The sequence below is a fragment of the Arachis stenosperma genome, chromosome 10 (assembly GCF_014773155.1).
Source record: "Arachis stenosperma cultivar V10309 chromosome 10, arast.V10309.gnm1.PFL2, whole genome shotgun sequence".
Lineage (NCBI taxonomy): Eukaryota > Viridiplantae > Streptophyta > Magnoliopsida > Fabales > Fabaceae > Arachis > Arachis stenosperma.
This window is the reverse complement of record NC_080386.1, coordinates 77560386-77581503: the sequence shown is the minus strand read 5'-3', so window position 1 is coordinate 77581503 and position 21118 is coordinate 77560386. Positions and strand designations below refer to the sequence as shown.

At 37.4% G+C, this 21118-nt stretch overlaps 1 protein-coding gene across 1 annotated transcript; it reads left to right on the top strand.

Annotated features, from left to right (window-relative positions):
• The first annotated feature begins 1369 nt into the window (after positions 1 to 1369).
• LOC130957258 (uncharacterized) lies at positions 1370 to 2661 on the top strand. Its single transcript, XM_057884126.1, has 2 exons — positions 1370 to 1723; positions 2062 to 2661. Exons 1-2 carry the CDS (start codon positions 1370 to 1372, stop codon positions 2659 to 2661), a joined length of 954 nt encoding a protein of 317 aa, XP_057740109.1.
• The last annotated feature ends 18457 nt before the right edge of the window (positions 2662 to 21118 follow it).

The following is a 21118-nucleotide window of genomic DNA, read 5'->3' as shown; positions in this document are numbered from 1 at the left end:
CTTCGTGAATTTTGGGGATTTGGTGACATTGTTTAAGGGTTTGGGGTATGCTCCATATATGGCAGTGTATTGGTTTGACCCAACTAGCAGTAATCTTGAGTCTGGGCTGCACATTCTGAGAGGAGATGCAGGCATCAATGAACTTCGAGGGAACAACATGAAGAATTCAACCACGGATGAGTTCTACATATACTTCGACCATCCCGTTGACGAGCCACAGATAGTGGAAGAAGGGGCTACGACAGAAGCAGGGGTGGAAGAGTTTGATGACCCTATTGATGTGGACAGCATCATGAGAAAGCTCCAATCATCACCATCCATAGAAGCTAATGGGGAAGAAAGTGAGGAGGATGAAATGTATAAACCTCCTCCAACTGACTCGGAGACTGTTTCAGATGAGGACTGTTTCAGTGTTGATGAGGAAGATGATAGGATGAGGAAAAAAAGAAGTCTGAAAGGAAAGGACAAGGTTCTGCCAAAAAAAAATAGCAGTGTGAAAGAAGGGACAGGGGCAGAGTCAAGTGGAGTTAAAAACAGAGGTGGAGTAAGGAGTGCAAGTGGTAGTGTTGCCAAAGGTGATAGGCCTACTGTGAAGACCAGAGGAACTGCCAAGCCCAAGAAAACAGGGCCAAGAGAAAAGCCCAAAAAGACCAGGCCTGCTGGGAAGCCCAAAAGGAATGGGCCTAATGCAAATCAACAAAGAAGTAGGCCTGCTGTACATGTTGAAGAAGCTGTGCCTACTGTGCAATCCAGGGATATGCCTCCAATTGGACTCTATGTGAGTGAGGAGGTTTCAGATGATGATGATTCGATTTATGAGTATGCATCAGAGGAACTTCACACATCAGTGTCTTCAGAGGATGAGCGAGAGAAGCATGAGTTCCCAGTTTTTAATGAAGAGTATGGGTTCGGGGAGGGTAGGTTCGAGATTGGAACCAAGTTTGCAACAATTGATGGGTTCAAAGAAGTGGTAAAAGATATGTTCATTTCTAAAGGGAGGGAATTGGTGTGGATAAAAAATGATAAAGAAAGGGTGAGGGTTGGATGCAGGGGTGAAGACTGTCCATGGCTAGAACATCTATCCTACAACAAAACATTGTTATGTTATCAGGTAAAGACTTACAAGGCAGAGCATACATGTGCTAGAGACCTGGGCAGTAATGCTGCTGATCAACACTGGGTCAGCAAGAATGTGGAGAAGAGGATGGCAAGTCAACCTCATATGACAACTAATGAGGCAATTGACTTTCTTAGAGAAGAGTTTAATCTAGTGTTACATCCAAAGATGATTTATAGGGAAGTGAAAGAGGCCAAAGAGAGGATTATGGGAAACGAAAAGGAATAGTATAGGAAGCTTAGAGACTATGGCATGGAGATCATTAAGAGTAATCCGGGCTCCACTGCAAGAGTTGATGTGATACCAATCCCTCAATCCCTATCTGTCTTCGACAAAATATATATCTGCTTTGAGGGTTGTAAGCAAGGCTTTAAGACTGGGTGTAGGCCTTTCATACATCTAGATGGAGCGTTTTTGAAGACATACCATGGAGGCCAACTACTATCAGCAGTAGCAGAGGATGCGAATAACCAATTCTACGTAGTGGCATATGGAGTTGCAAGATCAGAGACGAAAGAATCATGGAAATGGTTTCTCACACTGCTTCAGGAAGATATGGGTGATGCACATCAATTTGGTTGGAACTTTATGTCCGACCAACAAAAGGTTAGACTTCTAAATTACTGTAGATTAGTGTAGCATGTTAAGTTACTGCATCTAAATGTAGGTGATTAAATTACTGCATGTATGTGTTAGAAATTAAATTTCTGCATATTAGTGTAGCAACTTTAATATACTACATGTATGTGTTTGAAATGGAATTTACTGCATATATATGGATGCAATGGATATTACTGCATATTAGTATATGAAATTTTGAATACTGTATATATGTGTTTGCAATTGAAGTTACTGCATATTAGTATGTGTTTGAAGTTACTGCATATTAGTGTTTGAAATTTAAACTGCTGCATATATGTGTTTGCAATATTATGTGTTGGCAGGGGCTGCTACCAGCCTTAAAGAAGGTAATGCCGAGAGTACATCATCGGAATTGTGTCATGCACATGTGGAAGAACTTCATAAATAGGTTCAAAGATATGCACATTAGAGACATAGTATGGAATTGTGCTAGGTGCACAACTGAACCAGAGTTCAAAGAGAACATAGAGAAGCTGAAGGGGGTGAATAAGGCGGCATGGGAGTATTTGATGAGATTTGAAACAGCCACTTGGGTTAAGGCTTTTTTCAGTCATGGCGCCAAGGTGGATAACCTAACTAACAACATGTGTGAAGTATTTAATGCAAAAGTGATTAAGTACAGAATGAAGCCCGTTTTAACCATGTGTGAGGAAATTAGGTGCTATCTAATGCGGAGAATGACCAAGCATCTTAGGCTGTTAAAGCACCATAGTGGAAAGCTTGCACCCGTCCAGGAGAAAAGGTTGCAGAGGCGGATAAAATCCAGCAGTAGGTGGATTGCCGAGTGGGTAGGAGATAACGAACAAAAAAGATTTCAAGTTAGCAGAAAGCAGACCAAAGTAGATGTGGATTTGATCAAACACACTTGTTCATGCAATGTTTGGCAATTGACCGTTACATAGTTTATTTTGAATGTTTATATTTAAGGCTGATCTTGTATAATGCTAGGTAATATGTTATGTGATTTTGATTCAGGCATGCCATGCATTCACGGTATTACTGCAATTAGAAAGAGGCATGACCAGGTAGATGATTATGTGCATCCCTGATTATGCAAGGAATCTATTCACAAGACATATGCACATTGCATAAAACCAGTTCTAAGTGAGGAATTTTGGATAACCACTGACCAGTTGAGGCCTACTCCACCACCCATCAAGCGACCTATTGGGAGGCCAAAGGTATACAATCGCAACAAGGATCCTGCTGAGTCTCATATTCATGGTGGCAAGCTTAAGAGAAGCTTTCAAGTGACATGCAGCAAGTGCAATGAGAAAGACCATAACTATAAGACCTGCAAGGGAGCACCAAGCAACCCAAACTAGAAACCAAAAAAGAAAAAAGCTAAGAAGACTGATGAAAACACACAACCCTTGGTGCTTCCCCTTTCACAATCAGCCCCTCAACCAGGGGTATCTCTGCTATGCTTTAGGATAAAGCTGTACATTTTAAATTTTGTCAGTGGTTACCATGTCTTTATAACTTTTTTTAAGGACTAATTTGTCCGTGTTGTTTTCTTGCTGGATCTATGTTGCATTGGATGAAAACCAGACACAGCCTGAATGTTTTCCTGATAATAGTGCTGTGCAAGAAAACTCTCCAGTAAACCCCCCTAAATAATACACTCATAATGCCAATCACTTTATTCTTGTCCATGCATTTGAACAACCGAATAATTTGGTTACTTTTGCAGACTGATGTCATCAACCAAAATGCTGCAGCAACAACACCATCTGCTCCAGTCCAACCTCCATTCAGGCCTCCATCCCAGCTGCCAAGAATCGGACAACCCAAAACACCAGCTGCTGCCTCTAAATTCAGACCCAAGCAGACAATCATAAGGCCCTGAACAAGTGCAAATCCACCTTCAAATCCACCACCAACTCCACCCCCAGATACAACCCAGACTCAAAGTACCAGTGGCAGTGTTGCTACATCAAAGGAGACCTTGAAAGTCGCTGGCAGTGAGGCCATAGGAATGAATTTCATCCCAACTCCTGGATCCAACAATCAGAAGAACTAAACACTACTGAATGAATTTCTATTTTTTGTCCTAGTCTTTAGTATGAATTAAACAACACTGTCTACTTATCTTAGTTTGGCAAACTTGTTTAAATGCTAACCAAATGTTTTGTTATTTTGTGGCAAACTTATGCTGTTATGTTTTGGATTAAGACATATATATTGTTGTTTATATTTTGGTCATAATCTATGCAGAAGTACTACCTTATATAATACATGATTCACAGTATTTCTTACTTGTTCAACAATGGCAATTTTCATTAAATAGCCAACAATGGCATTTTTCATTACATCTTCAACATTGTACATCAATTCATCCTCACCACTTTAAGAAACATACAGCAACAACAAAAACAACTAAACTAATCAAAGTAATATGCCACATACTCATTTTTTTCCCTTCTCCATACATAACAGTTTCCTCTCTAACTCTTCCATTTTTTTCTTCGGTTCCTGACTTCGCACCAGTTGAATTTTTTTTCCAATTCCTCACTTCGCACCACTTCATCTTCAACGTCTACCCCTCCAACATCATCCACAGCACCCAATGCTTCAGCTTCCATGGCCCTAATTTTTTTCAGGTGTTCATCAAGCCAGACAAAGTACCGGCAATATCGTTCTTTAACCTGGAGCAATTTTTCAGATAACGCCGTAATTATACACAGAACAGTCTCATCCAACTACTATCAAAATAATCACTCACCTTGAAGAATGGACACCCGAGAAATATCCTATTGGGATTAGATGCTGTTCTTGACTTGTAAAGAATGGCATAAACGCCGCAGAAGCTCTTCAGCGCAACCCCATCTCGATCACATCCTCCTGCAACAGCGCATGAAGATCCATGTCCAGGTCTTGTGCACAAAGAGGCCCCCTCACTCGTCATGGACGATCGCACAGCAGCGGCCATGGCTACAACCTTGCATTTTGATGAAATAGGGCTCACTGGTGGAAACGGCGTCGTTTGGCACTTAAAGGACGAATTTGTCCACTAAAAATTCGTCCCAAACCACTTCAGCAAGCGTAACGGCCACATCATTCTCTACCCCTCCATGTCAGCTGGCTCTGTTGCCGTTTTTGGCCCAAAACGGACGGAGGGGTTTAATTGTCGGCCATTTTAGAACGTGGGGGATCGAAATGTATTTTCCAATCTTCAGGGACGAAAATGTCCCTGTTTTAAAAGGTTAGGGACCTATTTGTCTTTTACTCATTTAAATTTAATATTTTCAAATATTAAATAATATTCAGTAAGCTCCATATTTTTGTCACATGGCTTCTTGAATCTCCCAAAATAACAGCAAAGATAGCATCAAATTCTCCTGCTCCTGGAACTCTAGCCAACAACACTCCTTCCAAGTTCAGAGTAGCATCTAAAAGTTTTGTTTGTGATTCTGGTTCAATCTGCATGAATTGCAAAGAAAGAGTAGTTACTACCAGCAGATACAATTTATAATCAACATCATTCAGACAGAATAAGCATAATAATAAATGTGAAATCAATGAAAGGAACTTATAGGAACACTTACAGTCTCATCTAATCCCAAGCATAGCTTCTTTTGAACCTAACAATGCTTTATTAACTGCTTTCTTATTGGGTTTAGAAACTTACTTTATCCACTGTGAGAATTGCATTTTCAACATCAACACAAAAGAAAAGCAAGAACATGAGAGCATGAAGTGTAAAAATCATGACCAAAATTAACTCAGCAAAAAATATTTGACAGAATCATTTAACAATTGAAAACCAATAAAGCCAATTCAAATTAACAAAATTAGTAAATCCAATATTAACAAAATCAGTGAAAATTAATAAAATCTGAAAACAGCAACTCAATATTATTAACAACAATGCAAATTACAAAATAATAAAAAATAATTCCAATGAACAGTGCTTATTGGCAGCGAGGGAGGAAGGGAAGTGAGGGGGCGGAGGAGTGGGAACTGCTGGCAAAGACAGAAAGAGCTCGAACAGAGGAGACGACGACCGAGAACGATGAGAGGAGAGGAGAGTAGGAGACCTTCTTACGACGGCGGCAAAAAGGAGGAACGACGAGAAAAGGGATGGTGGCTGCGAGCTGCGTTCGAACTTCCACTGAACAGAGCCTTCAACGTTCCATACACGACGTCGCACCCACCGTCTGTCCTCGGAAGAGAAGAGTGGCGATGACTTCGAAGAGAAATGGTGGCTGCGAGCTACATTTGAAGTTCGGATGAGAAGAGTTTGGCCGTTTGGGGACTAGGGTTCTCCAATTTTCACTTTTTCAGAGTGAAACGGGAGGAGTGGGATCTGGGATGTGGGTATTGGGGCAGGGGTGGTTTTCATTTTTTTAATAAACTTAAATGGCGACGTTTTGGGGTAGCCACTAAACCAGAAACCTCAAGAAAACCTGGCCGGTTTCGACAGTTCACCGGTTAACCGCTGGTTTGGACGGTTTTTTAACCGGTTTTTTAACAATCGGTAACCGAACCGATTAGATGACCGGTTCTTGGTTATTCTAGTTGAATCGGTCGGTCCGATTTGGTTTTCAAAACCATGGTTTGAACTTCTGAGACTGTGCTAATCACTTTTGTAACTTTGATTAGTCAAAAGAAAGTTAGAATTATGCTTTTAGAAGAATTTTAGGCTTGAATATAAAATTTGTATGAGAGGTTGTTAAATTACTTAATGCAAAATTTTATGCATATCTGGCAGTAATACAAAATAAAAACTAGGAGCAATCTATACATGATTTTCAATCCAAATTATTTTTCTATCAAACTTCAAGAAGTCATGATTTCTCCATAAAAATTTCAAGAAATTTGGCCTAGTGGTTTGGAAGATGTGAATTTTTGAAATTTAGTAGTTGCTATAGAATTGTCTGATTTTATGGTTTTACAGTATCAAGTTCCAAACACTAGAACTTTTGATTTATTTCACATTTTAAGTTGCTACTAAAGGGATTCTGAAGGACTGTAAGTATACTTTAATTGAGTACAAATTTCATGTCCATATCTATTTTGTAGACTTAATTAAGTCACTTGGAAGCTGGGTTGCTGTTGGAAATTCTAAATCGATTTATGAAAATAGTTAATCACTTCTAGTTGACAATTAATTAATCAAATGAAGTGATATGAACCTGAAACTTATTTTTTCTGAAACTTAGGGATGTTAAGTGTATCCTCACCAAATTCTAGAAGCAACGGATTGGAAGTAAATTTATTATGAATTTTACAAAAACAGAGCTGCCTGCTATTTCCTGAATTTTTATGAGTGTAACAGCAAATTTTTAAAGTTTGTTATCAAATTCAATTCTAATATAAATGCAGTAAAACCTAATTCAAATTAAAGACTAGGATCTCTAGAATGACCTTGTCAAGAGAGATAGCTCATGCCTAAACCTTTCATGGCGTGAAACCACGTAACAAGACGGCAATGTGTTGTTCCAAAAATCTAGAATAATAGTCTTGATTTATCTTTAATAGCTAGAGTTAGATTGTCCAGAAAAATATGATTCTTAGTTCTATAGAAACTTGAGTTCAATACGGATGTGTGGACATAAAGTTTGTAGAAGTCTGAGTTCGTTTATTATATTATATGTTTAGTAGAAGACTGGTCGCCAAGGAGGTATTAGGCTAAACAAGCCAGGATAATGAATAAAAATGTAAGTTGTCCCTAGAAAGGTTTAAAGTTAAAAGATAATGCTTAGTAATTTGGTGATGTGGAGGTATGCTTAGTTATGTGGTGATGTGGAGGTATACATGTCTATAAGGTGATGCGGAGGTATGATGAAAAGAAAGGAAATGAGAATGAATCAAAGAGATAATTGAAAATGGATCATTATTCATGAGAATTGTATGTTTGAATGGGGCTTTGTTTCAAATTGCTAATGCAAAAGTGCCCGCCTAACTGATAGCCTAAAGTTGCGAATGCAGGAATGTTCGCCTAACTGATAGAACTGTTTCCTACAATGATGTACATTGAAAAGTTAATATAATGAGGCCTAACTGACACGAGTAATCGTGATGCCAAGGTATCCTAACTAACATGTGTTCGCCCATGTTGATACCGATGTGTCTGACTGACACAGTAAGGAAACCATATTCGGAGTTCGCTCCGAGTAATATTGGGTTGCGGGTAGACAACCAATGCCTGAGCTCATGGCCTGCATTAGGAACATGCATGCATCACAAATTTGCGCATTTGAGTGTGGTTGTTTATTGTTCATTATTCATTATTTCTGCTATGTGTTATCTGATTCTTGTCAATCTTCTATTTTTTTATTTTGTTTGTATTTTTAGAATTATATGACTTAACTTTCTCTAAAGCTTATAATAAGCTGGTAAAGTTAGGAATAATAGTCATGAAAAAATAGCGTAGGAACGGCATTGATCTCAAAGAAAGATGCCAAGAAAGAATTATTTTAGAGCCCGCGATACGAAAGTAGTCGAGAGACTTAGCATGCGAGTTGTTACGATAGAGCCAGAACTCTAGATTTCGAGAAATGCATTTTCACGATGCCACCTTACTGGGAACCATATAGGTTCTCACCCCTTCCTTTTCCCTTTTCCCCACAGATGGAGGATTTCGTTTTGACTACCGCCACTGGAGATATACCCAAAGAGATACCAAAAGAGAATGTGTTGTCAGACCATACAGAAGATGCTCGACACTAGTCCTGAGAAGATTCCTGCAGTCTTGTGTCCGGATGGTGAAAAGAATGTAGGGTAGATAATCTTTATTCCTTAGACTTTGATTTTCCTCACCTTTGTAGCATTTTGAGGGATAGGACTTGATATTTTCTTTTCTTTTATTAGTCCGGGTACCAGTTTAGGGATTTTCTATATGAACCAGGTATTTGGGAAGTTGTCAGTTGTATATACGTCTATATACTAGTGTTAAACCCGTGTGATGCACGGGCTTACATTTTAATTTGACATGTTAAATCGAAAATAATATTTTATAATAATAAATTTCTCGAGTTTAGTATAACATTATCATCGTCATTATATATAAAGTATTGAATATCCTGTTTTATTTTTACTCAAAATAAAATGCAAATGGAACAGTTTAAAGTCTATAATATTCTTGAATCATAAGAAAGAGACCTAAAAAAATAAGAACATATATAACTATAATAGTACTATGTCAGTTTTACACTAAACTTTATATCAAAGGGCTAATGAAAATTTATCGACAAGCTAGTATTTTACTAACCTCATTAGAAAAGCAATTGGCATATGATGTTGTGCTCCCTATTACACATTTCATTTCAAGTCTGAAAATAGAGTTATAGATAAATTAGTTATATCTACAGTAAATATTTGTACAAAAGTGTAATCATAACATGTTATTAAAATGAAAATACTATTTTTCTTACCTAAATAGTATTAAAAACCTCTTTGAACACAACATTTGTTGTTGATGACTTTGGATTGTCGTCTTCATCCAAAATTAGAACCTTGAGTCTCCTGTGACTTTTAACTCTTGACAAAATAATGTAAAGTTATCAATGGGTAAACACTGATTTTGGCAAGTAAAGTCCTACATGTGATAATGATTGACCCTGACTCTTGTTGATGTCATTGCAAAGCACATTGTTAATAAAATTTGTCTCCGTTGAAACTTAAATGGCAATCCTGAATCTGAAGGGATCAAGTTCATTCTTAGAATGTACACTTTGTCGCCAATATTTCTACCGATCACTACCGTCGCTCCAATTATGTTGTTGCCAAGTTCGTTAACTATTAACCTTGACCCGTTGCATAAACCTGAAGTCTGGTCTATGTCTCGCAGTAGCATTACAGTAACTCTTGGCTTCAAAGTCAACTTGTGGTTGGGTAATCCCAAACATTTGATGTCATTTAGGAACTCTGGTTTGAACCACTCTTGTTGTACATTTTCATTCTCATCAACTTGATATGTTATGTCAGAACTTAGATATTCCTTTTCCATCCTTGGGAAGATTGTCAAGACGAAGTCGTGACGTCGGGATTTTTGCTAGTAAAGAATTTGTAAAAATATAGTCGCGTTGTAAGTATAGATTCTAAACCAATAGAAAATCCCTTCGTACAAACGTTTTGGTTGTCACAAGTAACAAACCCCTAAATAAATTGATAACTGAAGTATTTAAACCTCGGGTCGTCTTCTCAAGGAATTGCAGGGAAGTATGAATTATTATTGGTTATGCAAAGGTATAATTCGGGGTTTTGAAAAAGGTTTGAATAAGAGAAATAAATTACAGGGAATTAATAAATTAATAACTAATAAATCTTTGCAAGGTATGAAAACTGGAGGTCCTATCCCGGTTATCCTTATCAATTGTGATGAGAATTGGATTTTTCTCCCACTAAGTCAACTTCTAACTATGAAGGTAAGTCAAGTGGATGAATTAATTTTTATTCCTCAGGTCCTAGTCTTTCCTTGGGAAAGGCTAGAGTTATTGGAACTCAAATTAATTCTTGAAGAATTCCAATTTTCAGTCAACAATGAGTTTGATAACTCAAGAGTTACCAATTAATCAACCAAAGCCAAAAGGGAAAAATCTAAATTAAATTAAAAGCATCAATAACATAAATAGAAGAAGGCAATCAAATTACGTTTAAACATAAATTCAAATTTAGCATGAAAGAGTTCATAAATTAAATTGGAAAAATAAATAAAAGGAATAATAAACCTGGAACTCAGAAGAGATTGTAAGTTGAAATAATAATAAACCCTAATTTCTAAAAATCCTAATTCTAATCCTAATCCTAAGAGAGAGGAGAGAACCTCTCTCTCTAAAAACTACATCTAAACTAAAAATTATGAATTATGAAAAGCATGTTGAGTCTCTGCATGTTCCATGACTTTAATCTGTGTTTCTGGGCCGAAAACTGGATTGAAATGCGGCCCAGAATCTCTGCCAGTGACTTTTGTAATTCTGCAAATCGCGCACGTCACGCGTCCGCGTCGTCCACGCAATCGCGTCACTCAGCTTTTTCGTATCACGCGTGCGCGTCGTCTACGCATTCACGTCGTTCGTGCAGCTTCCAATCCGCGCGGTCGCGTCAGGCACGCGAGCGCGTCACGGTAATTCCTTCTATTTCGCGCGGTCGCGTGAGCTATGCGACCGCGTGACTTCTCGCTGGTCATCTCCTCAATTCCTTCTGTTACTTCCATTTTTGCATGCTTCCTCTTCATTCTCTAAGCCATTCCTGCCCTATGAAGCCTGAAACACTTAACACACAGATCAAGGTATCGAATGGTAATAAGAGAGGATTAAGATTAGCTAAATTAAGACCAAAGAAGCATGTTTTTAATCATAGAACTAAACTAAGAAGGAATTGTAAAATCATGCAAATCCTATGAATAAGTGGGTGAAAAGCTTGATAAAACCACTCAATTAAAAACAATATAAACCATAAAATAGTGGTTTATCAACCTCCCCACACTTAAACATTAGCATGTCCTCATGCTAAACTCAAGGAGACTTAATAAATGAGTAGGGAAAGGCAAGACTCATGCAATGCAACCTATGAATATGAATGCAACTACATGCTAAAAATGATTCTACCTACTTGGTGAAAAAGTAAATAAATCCTTCAAGAATAAATATGAACTGGATTTCACTAATTCAAATCACAAAATACAATACAAATAACTTGCAAGAAGAAGATAGCTCATGAAAGTAGGGAACATAGAATTAAGCACTGAACCCTTACTAGTAGTGTATATCATTCTAACTCTCAAGTGTCTAGGGTCAATTCTCTCAATTCTCTAATAATCTTGCTTTCTATAGCTTGCTCTTCATCTAACAATCAACAAAAATTTAATGTACCAATACACAAATCAAGAGGTCTTTTAAGGGTTGTAATGGGGTTAGGGTCAAGGTAGGATTGTATTTGGCCAAGTGGACTAAAATTTGAATTCTTAATTAACATAAACTTTCCACCTAACTTAAGACAATCCATTTAATTAAAATACAAAATCTAACTTCCCATTAACTGTATTTTCCACATATTCATGCATCCTAAATTTGAGTACAGTACATATGCATTGATACCAACACTTACTTTGGGGCATTTTTGTCCCCTTTATTATTTGCTTTTATTATTATTATTATTATTATTATTATTATTTTCTTTTATTCTTCTCAATGCATATGATTAAAGTTTTGAATGCATAAACATGTTCTTAACATTTTTCACATTTTTACACAAAGTCTAACATACTCAATCCTCAAACCAAACGTTTCCAAACCTACTTTCCCCACACTTAAATCATGGGCACTTTTACTTGTCTGAGCTAACTAAGGATTCAAATTAAGGACATTATTGTTTTTCGCTTAGAGTTAGTAATGAGCTAAAGTAAAGAACAAATGGGTAAAATAGGCTCAAATTGATTTGCAAAGGATAATGGAAGGGTAAGGCCATATGGGTATGTAAGCTTAGTGAAACAATGCCTCAATCATATAAGTGCATGCATACATCAAACAATGGAAATATAGAATTAAGAAAGATAAAGATTACAATTTTAGAGAGAATAACACACAAAAATAAAATATATTGGTTGATAAAATGCAACCAATCAAATAGGCTCAAAAGCTCACTGGTTTTGTGTGTTCGAGCTCTAAACTGTGTTCCAAAATAATATTTCTTCATACAAGTTTTTTTTTCAGAAAGTTTTTAATTTAAATTAGTGAAACACTATAAAAAGTTTCTTGAAAAAGAAAATATTACTTCAACTAAGTGGTAAAATATGCACAAAATCAAACAAACATGCAATCAAACATGCAAATGTAATAATGAAAAACAAAAATTGGTGTTGAGAAGGGACTAACTAACCCGTGGAGATCGGTATCGACCTCCCCACACTTAAAGATTGCACCGTCCTCGGTGCATGCAAAGATGTGCAGGTGGCGGGGGTTGTGGTTCCTCAGCCGGTGCTCGTTGTAGAGTCTTTCTCTTTACTCTTCCTGGTGGCCAGCCTGAAAAAGGGAGAAGAGAAAGGGACATGAAGTCAAAGGGATAGAGCAAGGGAGAAGGCAGTACTAGTAAGAATCATGCCAAAATAAAGAAGAATGTCGTTAACACATGGTCGCGACTCCATGAAATTAGGACAGCAATGGAAAAAGGGCATGATAAATTGAGGCAATTAAATGCAAGATGTTTATTGGCATGCTGGCAAAGGCATGAGTAGCGTAAATCAACCATTAAAAGCCTTAATGTATTATTAGTCTTGAGAAACTAACAATAACGTTTGTATTGACAATTATATTTAATTAATAAAATAGTAAAGGGAATTTGTGAAAAGCAAGCATTGAATAGTAGAATAGAATAATGTAGAAAAGTGCATGATGCCATACGGGCTTTTTCACAAACACATAGCATGCATGGTAAATAAGTTATTGAAAGTATTAAATTGAACATGCAAGCAGCCTTTTTTAAAAAGTTATATAATTGTCAAACAATTCTTTGAATAACCCACAAGCAAAATAAATGAATTTCTAACACCAATGAAAATAATGCAATGAATGAAATTATGCAAATAATTTAAATAGAAGTGAAGAGGGATGAGAAGAAGAAAGTAAGAGAAGGAAGAAGAAAGAAAAAAAGAAATAAGAAGGGAAGAAAAGATTTAGATATAGGGAAGAAAAGATAAGATATTTGGCTGCTTTGGAGAAGCTGTGCGCTGCATGTGACGCGGACGCGTGAGTAACGTGTTCGCGTGGATAGCACTTCTATGACATGACGCGGACGCATCATCCGCGCGGTCGCGTGGATTGATTTGTGCTATTAGCGCGAGGGCAGCCTCGCGGCCGCGCAACTTTCTGTTTGAAACTCATTTTGCCAAATCTCTGGGTGACGCGATCGCGTGGATGGTCTGAATTTGAAAACGGCGCGGACACGTAGGGCACGCGTACGCGTGGCAAGGCTGGTGCTTCTAGCATGAGTCCAGCCCAATTCTAGCTCAACTTTCGGCCATACACCCTTTTTACGTCGAATTTGAGGCACGCGTACGCGTGGGTGACGCGGGCACGTGGGAGGCATTTTTCCCACATGACGCGAACGCGTCATCCACGTGGTCGCGTGGATTAATTTGTGCCAAAGGCACGCCTCCAGCCACGCTTTCGCGTAACTCTCTGTTCATATTATTTTCTTCCTAACGCACATATGTCGCGGACGCGTCATCGACGCGGTCGCGTCGCGTGCGAATTTTTTTTTATGCAGTATGCAAAATGCAATGAATGTCATGTGAAAATTCCAGGTTCAAACAAAATTCAAAAATAAAGTAGAATAGAGAAAGAACGATCATACCATGGTGGGTTGTCTCCCACCTAGCACTTTTAGTTAAAGTTCTTAAGTTGGACATTTGATGAGCTTCCTGCTATAGTGGCTTGTGCTTGAATTTGTCCAGAAATTTCCAGCAGTGTTTGGAATGCCAGCATCCTCCGGGGTCCCAAACAAGGTATGTAAAGCCCTTACGTGAGTTGAAAAAGGCTTCAAGGCTCCCGGAGTGTTGAATGTCAGGATAGATTCTAGGATCCCAAACTCTACTTGTACACCCATTTTTATCTTGATCTACATTTTTCCAGTCGGGTGACAAGTAATTTGAATTCTCACTGCAGTGACCAAACAGCTTCTGAGATCCTTTCAATTGAGCTTGATACCAATCCTTGCACCTCAAATTGAAGTGTGAAACCTCATTGAATCTTGCATTCCATCTCTGAGTGCGAGTCATTTCCCTTTTACTCTTAAAGCCGCAGAGAACTCTAAGCTGGCCATCTGTTTTAAGTAAACCGTATTCAAGTGGAAAAATACAGATAAGAGTCAAGGATTTTACCCACTTGAAGTCTGTATTGGGTGGTAATGGCATTGGGATCAGTGTTTCCAGTGGTTCTGCAAGATCTACTCCCTTGTGGTCTTTAGTGAATTCCTCCAATTCTTTGCAAATTTTTTTCATGTCAACCATGTCTTGATCAAAGTCACTGATATCTTCCTCGTCACTGGAGTCATAAATTGGAGGTTGAGAAAAGTCGACCTCTGCATCATCTTCGTATTCACTTGGGGAAGATTCTTCTGTCTCAAAGAATTTACTTGCGGATGCAAGTTCATTACTAAGAGAACTCGACTTGTGATTATCATCATCAAGGAAACTTGAGTCTTGGGTCATTCCGTCCAATTCCTCATAAGATACCTGCCTTGGGGATTGTGCACTATCCTCCTTAGCATTAATTGTAACGTCCTTGACGGAATTCTCGACAACTCTGGCTTCCTGCGGAGGTTCAGCATCTCCTAAATCTTCAACCAACTCTTCTTCTTCTACAATGACAACGTCCTCTACTTGTTCCAGTACGAAGTTATGCTCTATGCTGTCCACTGGAGTTTCTTGTGTCTTCTTCACAATACATTCTTCATTAGATTCTCCACATGAAGCCATGGGGGTCTGTTGAGTGTCCAAACGTCTGGAAGATAATTGATTTATTGCTTGTTCTAGTTGATGAAAGGTTGCATTAAATTGGTTTACTGATTCCTCGAAGCGAACCTGTGATTCTTGGCTTGATGGATATGGACATGGTGCATAAGGGAGTAGTGATTATTGGGAGTAATTGGATTGGCGTTGGGGTGGATAAGGATCATGTGGTAGTGAATGGTGAAAAGAAGCTTGTGAGTGTGGTGGTTCGAAGTTATGTCGAGAGGATGGTCTCTAAGCACAGAGTGTGGCTTGTTGGTAGTTACAAGGCGGTCCACCAAATCTATCAGTTAGGCATGCATTGTAAAATGGTCTTTGTCCATGATATCTAGGAGGATGTTGTTGCCTAAAGGGGTGATCAGATCCTCGTGGCTCCAACCATCTTTGATTGCTTAGACCTTGATGCATAGTCCTGTTATAGCTTCCATTCCTTGCAACAAAATTAGAACCAAACTCAAAGCGAGAGGGGTGAGAATTCATAATAACTATCAAAAATAAGAGGGAAGAGAGAAAATAAATAAACAAGTAAAAGAAAATTTTATTTTTTTTTTGAAAAATATTTACAATAACCAATAATAAGGCACACGTTTGCAACTCCCCGGCAACGGCGCCATTTTGACGTCGGGATTTTTGCTAGTAAAGAATTTGTAAAAATATAGTCGCGTTGTAAGTATAGATTCTAAACCAACAGAAAATCCCTTCGTACAAACGTTTTGGTTGTCACAAGTAACAAACCCCTAAATAAATTGATAACCGAAGTATTTAAACATCGGGTCGTCTTCTTAAGGAATTGCAGGGAAGTATGAATTATTATTGGTTATGCAAAGGTATAATTCGGGATTTTGAAAAAGGTTTGAATAAGAGAAATAAATTGTAGGGAATTAATAAATTAATAACTAATAAAACTCTTGGCAAGGTATGAAAACTGGAGGTCCTATCCGGGTTATCCATATCAATTGTGATGAGAATTGGATTTTTCTCCCACTAAGTCAACTTCTAACTATGAAGGTAAGTCAAGTGGATGAATTAATTTTTATTCCTCAGGTCCTAGTCTTTCCTTGGAAAAGGCTAGAGTTATTGGAACTCGAATTAATTCTTGAAGAATTCCAATTTTCAGTCAACAATGAGTTTGATAACTCAAGAGTTACCAATTAATCAACCAAAGCCAAAAGGAAAAAATCTAAATTAAATTAAAAGCATCAATAACATAAATAGAAGAAGGCAATCAAATTACGTTTAAACATAAATTCAAATTTAGCATGAAAGAGTTCATAAATTAAATCGGAAAAATAAATAAAAGGAATAATAAACCTGGAACTCAGAAGAGATTGTAAGTTGAAATAATAATAAACCCTAATTTCTAAAAATCCTAATTCTAATCCTAATCCTAAGAGAGAGGAGAGAATCTCTCTCTCTAAAAACTACATCTAAACTAAAAATTATGAATTATGAAAAGCATGTTGAGTCTCTGCATGTTCCATGACTTTAATCTGTGTTTCTGGGCCGAAAACTGGGTTGAAATGCGGCCCAGAATCTCTGCCAGCGACTTTTGTAATTCTGCAGATCGCGCACGTCACGCGTCCGCGTCGTCCACGCGATCGCGTCACTCAGCTTTTTCGTATCACGCATGCGCGTCGTCTACGCATTCGCGTCGTTCGTGCAGCTTCCAATCCGCGCGGTCGCGTCAGGCACGCGCGCGTCACGGTAATTCCTTCTATTTCGCGCGGTCGCGTGAGCCATGCGACCGCGTGACTTCTCGCTGGTCTTCTCCTCAATTCCTTGTGTTACTTCCATTTTTGCATGCTTCCTCTTCATTCTCTAAGCCATTCCTGCCCTATGAAGCCTGAAACACTTAACACATAGATCAAGGCATCGAATGGTAATAAGAGAGGATTAAGATTAGCTAAATTAAGACCAAAGAAGCATGTTTTTAATCATAGAACTAAACTAAGAAGGAATTGTAAAATCATGCAAATCCTATGAATAAGTGGGTGAAAAGCTTGATAAAACCACTCAATTAAAAACAATATAAACGCTAAAATAGTGGTTTATCAAGTCGTTTACCTTCTCGACACTTTCAAGCGATGGTATAAGAATTGTCTTACTCTAAAAATACATGTAATCTATCATGTTTTGCAACAAATTTGGATATGCAAAGTATACCGAATGAGATAGAGGATCATCCGTCGTTGTAATCAGTAGACTATATAGAATGTTAACTTCTGACTCATCATCAACAACAGAACCAATATTTCCATTTCCAATATCAAGTATCTAATTAGTAAATCTCTTCATTTCACCATCATGTTTATCTGAAGAAGACATTAGAAGCCTTATGTTCGTATGCAACTTCAAAACCTTACAGAACGACCATAGATGTGATGAGTTAATAGCTGATGACAATATATCGTGTCTACTCCTTTTTGAAATTATCGAAAGTATCTGTCTCAAATCACCTCCGCTCCTAGAACCACAACCTTACCACTAAATAGTTGATGTGTCTTATGTTGATCAGTAACTAACATAAAATTTCTGAGCGTCCAATCAAGTGCTTCAAAGTACATTTTATTGAGCATTGGATCTTCATCCTAAATTATTAAGCTACTTTGGATGACCAAGTCATCCTTCAAACTGCAATGCTTGATGTTGCAAGTAGATTCATCAGTAATTATAATGGGCATTGAAAATCTAGAATGAGTCGTTCTACTACCACGCAGGAAAAAAGACGCAATTTTCTGGATGTGACATTTAAAACAATCTTTTCTCTAGACCGAATAGCAGAAGAAAGTCCATTCCAAATAAATGTCTTATAACACTCACCATACCCATAAACGAAGTAAAATCCACTAGAGTCTGCAATAATAGCATTGACTATCTCACCGAATATTAACTTTTACTCATGAGTCATCTTTTGTTCCATATATAAGTTTATATGAGTAAACTCATTTGTGTTATATTAGCTTATTCTGAAAAAGGCGAATATCACACGAATCAAGATATGTCATTAATAGATAGTCTCTTAAAGATCTCATATTGCTGTTGAGTATCTTCTCAATTTCAATAAGGCAAAGGTTTTTCAATTCATCATTAGTCATGTTTAGTCCTAGCAAAAGCACATGATGGTTTTATAAATATTTAATAAGTAATTCTAAAATAAAGACCATTAATATTATTAATAAAAATAAAAGTAATAAGAGAATACAATCTTGATATAAAAAAAAGATCTAGTGAAATACCTTAATTTTTCAATGCTTTTCTCCTCTCATATAGTATTTCATCAGCTAATAATGTTCAAGTTACATTCCAAACACGATCTGGTTTGCTAACACTATTAGATATTAGTAGCATCACAAATCACGACAACTTAAAATAAAAAAATATCAACTTAAACAAATAATAATAATTTATAATTTAAAAGAATAATAATCTGTAAATAATTTAAAATTTAAAAAGTAACAACTTAAACAAATAGTAAATTAACTTGTGGATAATAAATGAGAAAAGTGGGATGAATGTATGAAGAAAAAAATATGTGGCTAAGATAAAATTTTGGAGGATAATTATCAAAAGTGGCAATTATTTGATAATTGGTTTTTACTGTACTAGATAAAACAGATAATTATACTGGTATGAGAAATATCGGTATCATATATTATTTCAGTTTTAAAACATCTCTAAAATATTTTGGTGAAGTTAAATTAATCAAAAAATATTAGTAAAAAATTTTTACTGAATAAATTTGGACCAGTAAATAAATATTATCATTAAGGAGTACTATTTTGTCCTATATGAAAAAATATTTTATTGGAGAATTTTTTATATTTTATACGAGCCCGCCTCGTCAAGTCGATGTGAACCGTGATTCTTAGATTTTGTAAATTTCAATCGTAGAAAATCCAAAAAATTATACTACGAAAAATCGAATTTTACCCATAACATTATCCTTTTAACAAATAAGGCTAATTTTACTGCAAAATCAATTTCACTTGAGGAAGTATAGGGAGCCAATACATGTTCTGTACAATGCATACAATGGCGGTTAATTTCAATTAAAATTAAAGTATATCAGATGTTTATTATCCCTGGTATCCGAATGGTTATTCTAGATAGTATGGGTGTATTGTGTTTGATAAATTAGTAGTATTTTATCTGGATATTCGAATCTGTATGATAACGGATGGTTACTTCTTCTTATTGGGCCAAAGAATCAGCCCATTGTACACATTGTATACTTATTCTGTTCGCTCCCTAGCGGGATTCATTTCATTTTTATATGGATAGTTTTGTGGTAAAAACTTATATGCAGTTATTTTCATCTGAAGCTGTTAGTTGAAAATTATTAGATAATTTGACATATTTAATTAAATTATTATCTAATGAATTTTCAACTATCTTTACATGAAGAGAAACTCTTAGGGCCAACAATTTTTAGTATTTTTAGCCTTCATTTAGCCAGCAGAAACACTAAATTGTCATTTTACTAATTTATGTGTGTAAATTCTGAAAAACATGGGTGTAAATTGTATTGATTCATAGGTTCAAACTGTATTGATTTATGTGTGTAAAATTCTAGTAAATATAAGTGAAAATTATATATTTTTGTGTATAAAACATATGTAAATATGAGTATAAATTATTGTTAGTTAAATATCAGTAAAAAATAATAACATTTAGGGATAAGTACGATTTTGGTCCCTAACGTAGAGGTTGAAAATTTATTTCATCCCCAACCTTTTTTTCGCTATAAAATGGTCTCCAAGGTTTCAGTTTATTTTAAAATGGTCCTTCAGACAAAAATACCCCTCCCTCCCCTCTTCATCCTCAACCAGAAATAGAAGCAGAAGTAGAAGCGCAAACGCAGGCAGAAGCAAAAACAGGCAGAAGCAGAAGCAACCAAAGCATCAACAACAACAATGAAATAAAAGGAATAAACAGAAACAACCAAAAGCAACATCAACAACAACAACAATAGAATCCTTTGAATCTGAAAAATTAAAGAAAAAGGAATAAAAAATTGAAACAGAGAAAAAGGGTTGCGGTGGTGGTGGAGGGGAGGGGCTGCGGCGGTGAACGGCGATGCGGTGTTGGCGGAGTATAAATCGCCACGAGGAGGGTGCTGTGGTGGTCGCGGCGCTGTGGAGGGCTTCGTTCCTCTCTTGTCGGCGGCGCTGTGGAGGGTTGCGGCGTGGAGGAGCAGCGGCGGTGTGGAGCTGCTGCGGCGGATACCTTCCCCCTTCCCCCTTTCCCCCTTTTCTCTTCCCCCTCTTCCTGAAATAACACCCCCTCCCGCTTCTCTTTCTCCCCCCTCCCCCCGTCTTGGCGGCGTTGTGTTTTTGTTGAGGAAGAAAGAAGCGGCGTGAAGGAGCAGTGGCGTGGAGCGGCTGCGACGGCGACCTTCCTCCTTTCCCCTTTCCCCTTTCCCCTTTCCCCTCTTCCCGAAACAACACCCCCTCCCGCTTCTCTTTCTCCCCCCTCCCCCGTCTCGGCGGCGCTGTGTATTTGCTGAGGAAGAAAGGAGCGGCGTGGAGCGGCTACAGCGGTGTGGAGCGACTGCGGCAGGCGACCTTCCCCCTTCCCCTCCTCCCGAAACAACACCCCCTCCTGCTTCTCTTTCTCCCTTCCCCCTCCCTTTATTTTATTTTATTTTATTTTATTTTATAATTTTTTTAGTTAGGAGTAATTTGGTAATAAAAATAAAGAATTTGGTAAAAGGGACGATTTTAAAACAAACTGAAATCTTGGGGACCATTTTATAGCGAAAAAAAGGCCAGTGACAAAATAAATTTTCGCCCTCTACGTTAGGGACCAAAATTGTACTTATCCCTAATATTTAATAGTTATATAGCATTGCTCTTACACAAAGACAAGAGTATCACATAGTTTAGCAAACATTTGTAATTTGTGTG

What these genes read in the sequence shown, in the direction of transcription:
- LOC130957258 (XM_057884126.1), top strand. Translation starts at nt 1,370, where the DNA reads ATGGAGATCATTAAGAGTAATCCGGGCTCCACTGCAAGAGTTGATGTG. An exon ending in TTATGTCCGACCAACAAAAG is followed by an intron (nt 1,724 to 2,061) that starts GTTAGACTTCTA and finishes ATGTGTTGGCAG; the next exon opens with GGGCTGCTACCAGCCTTAAA.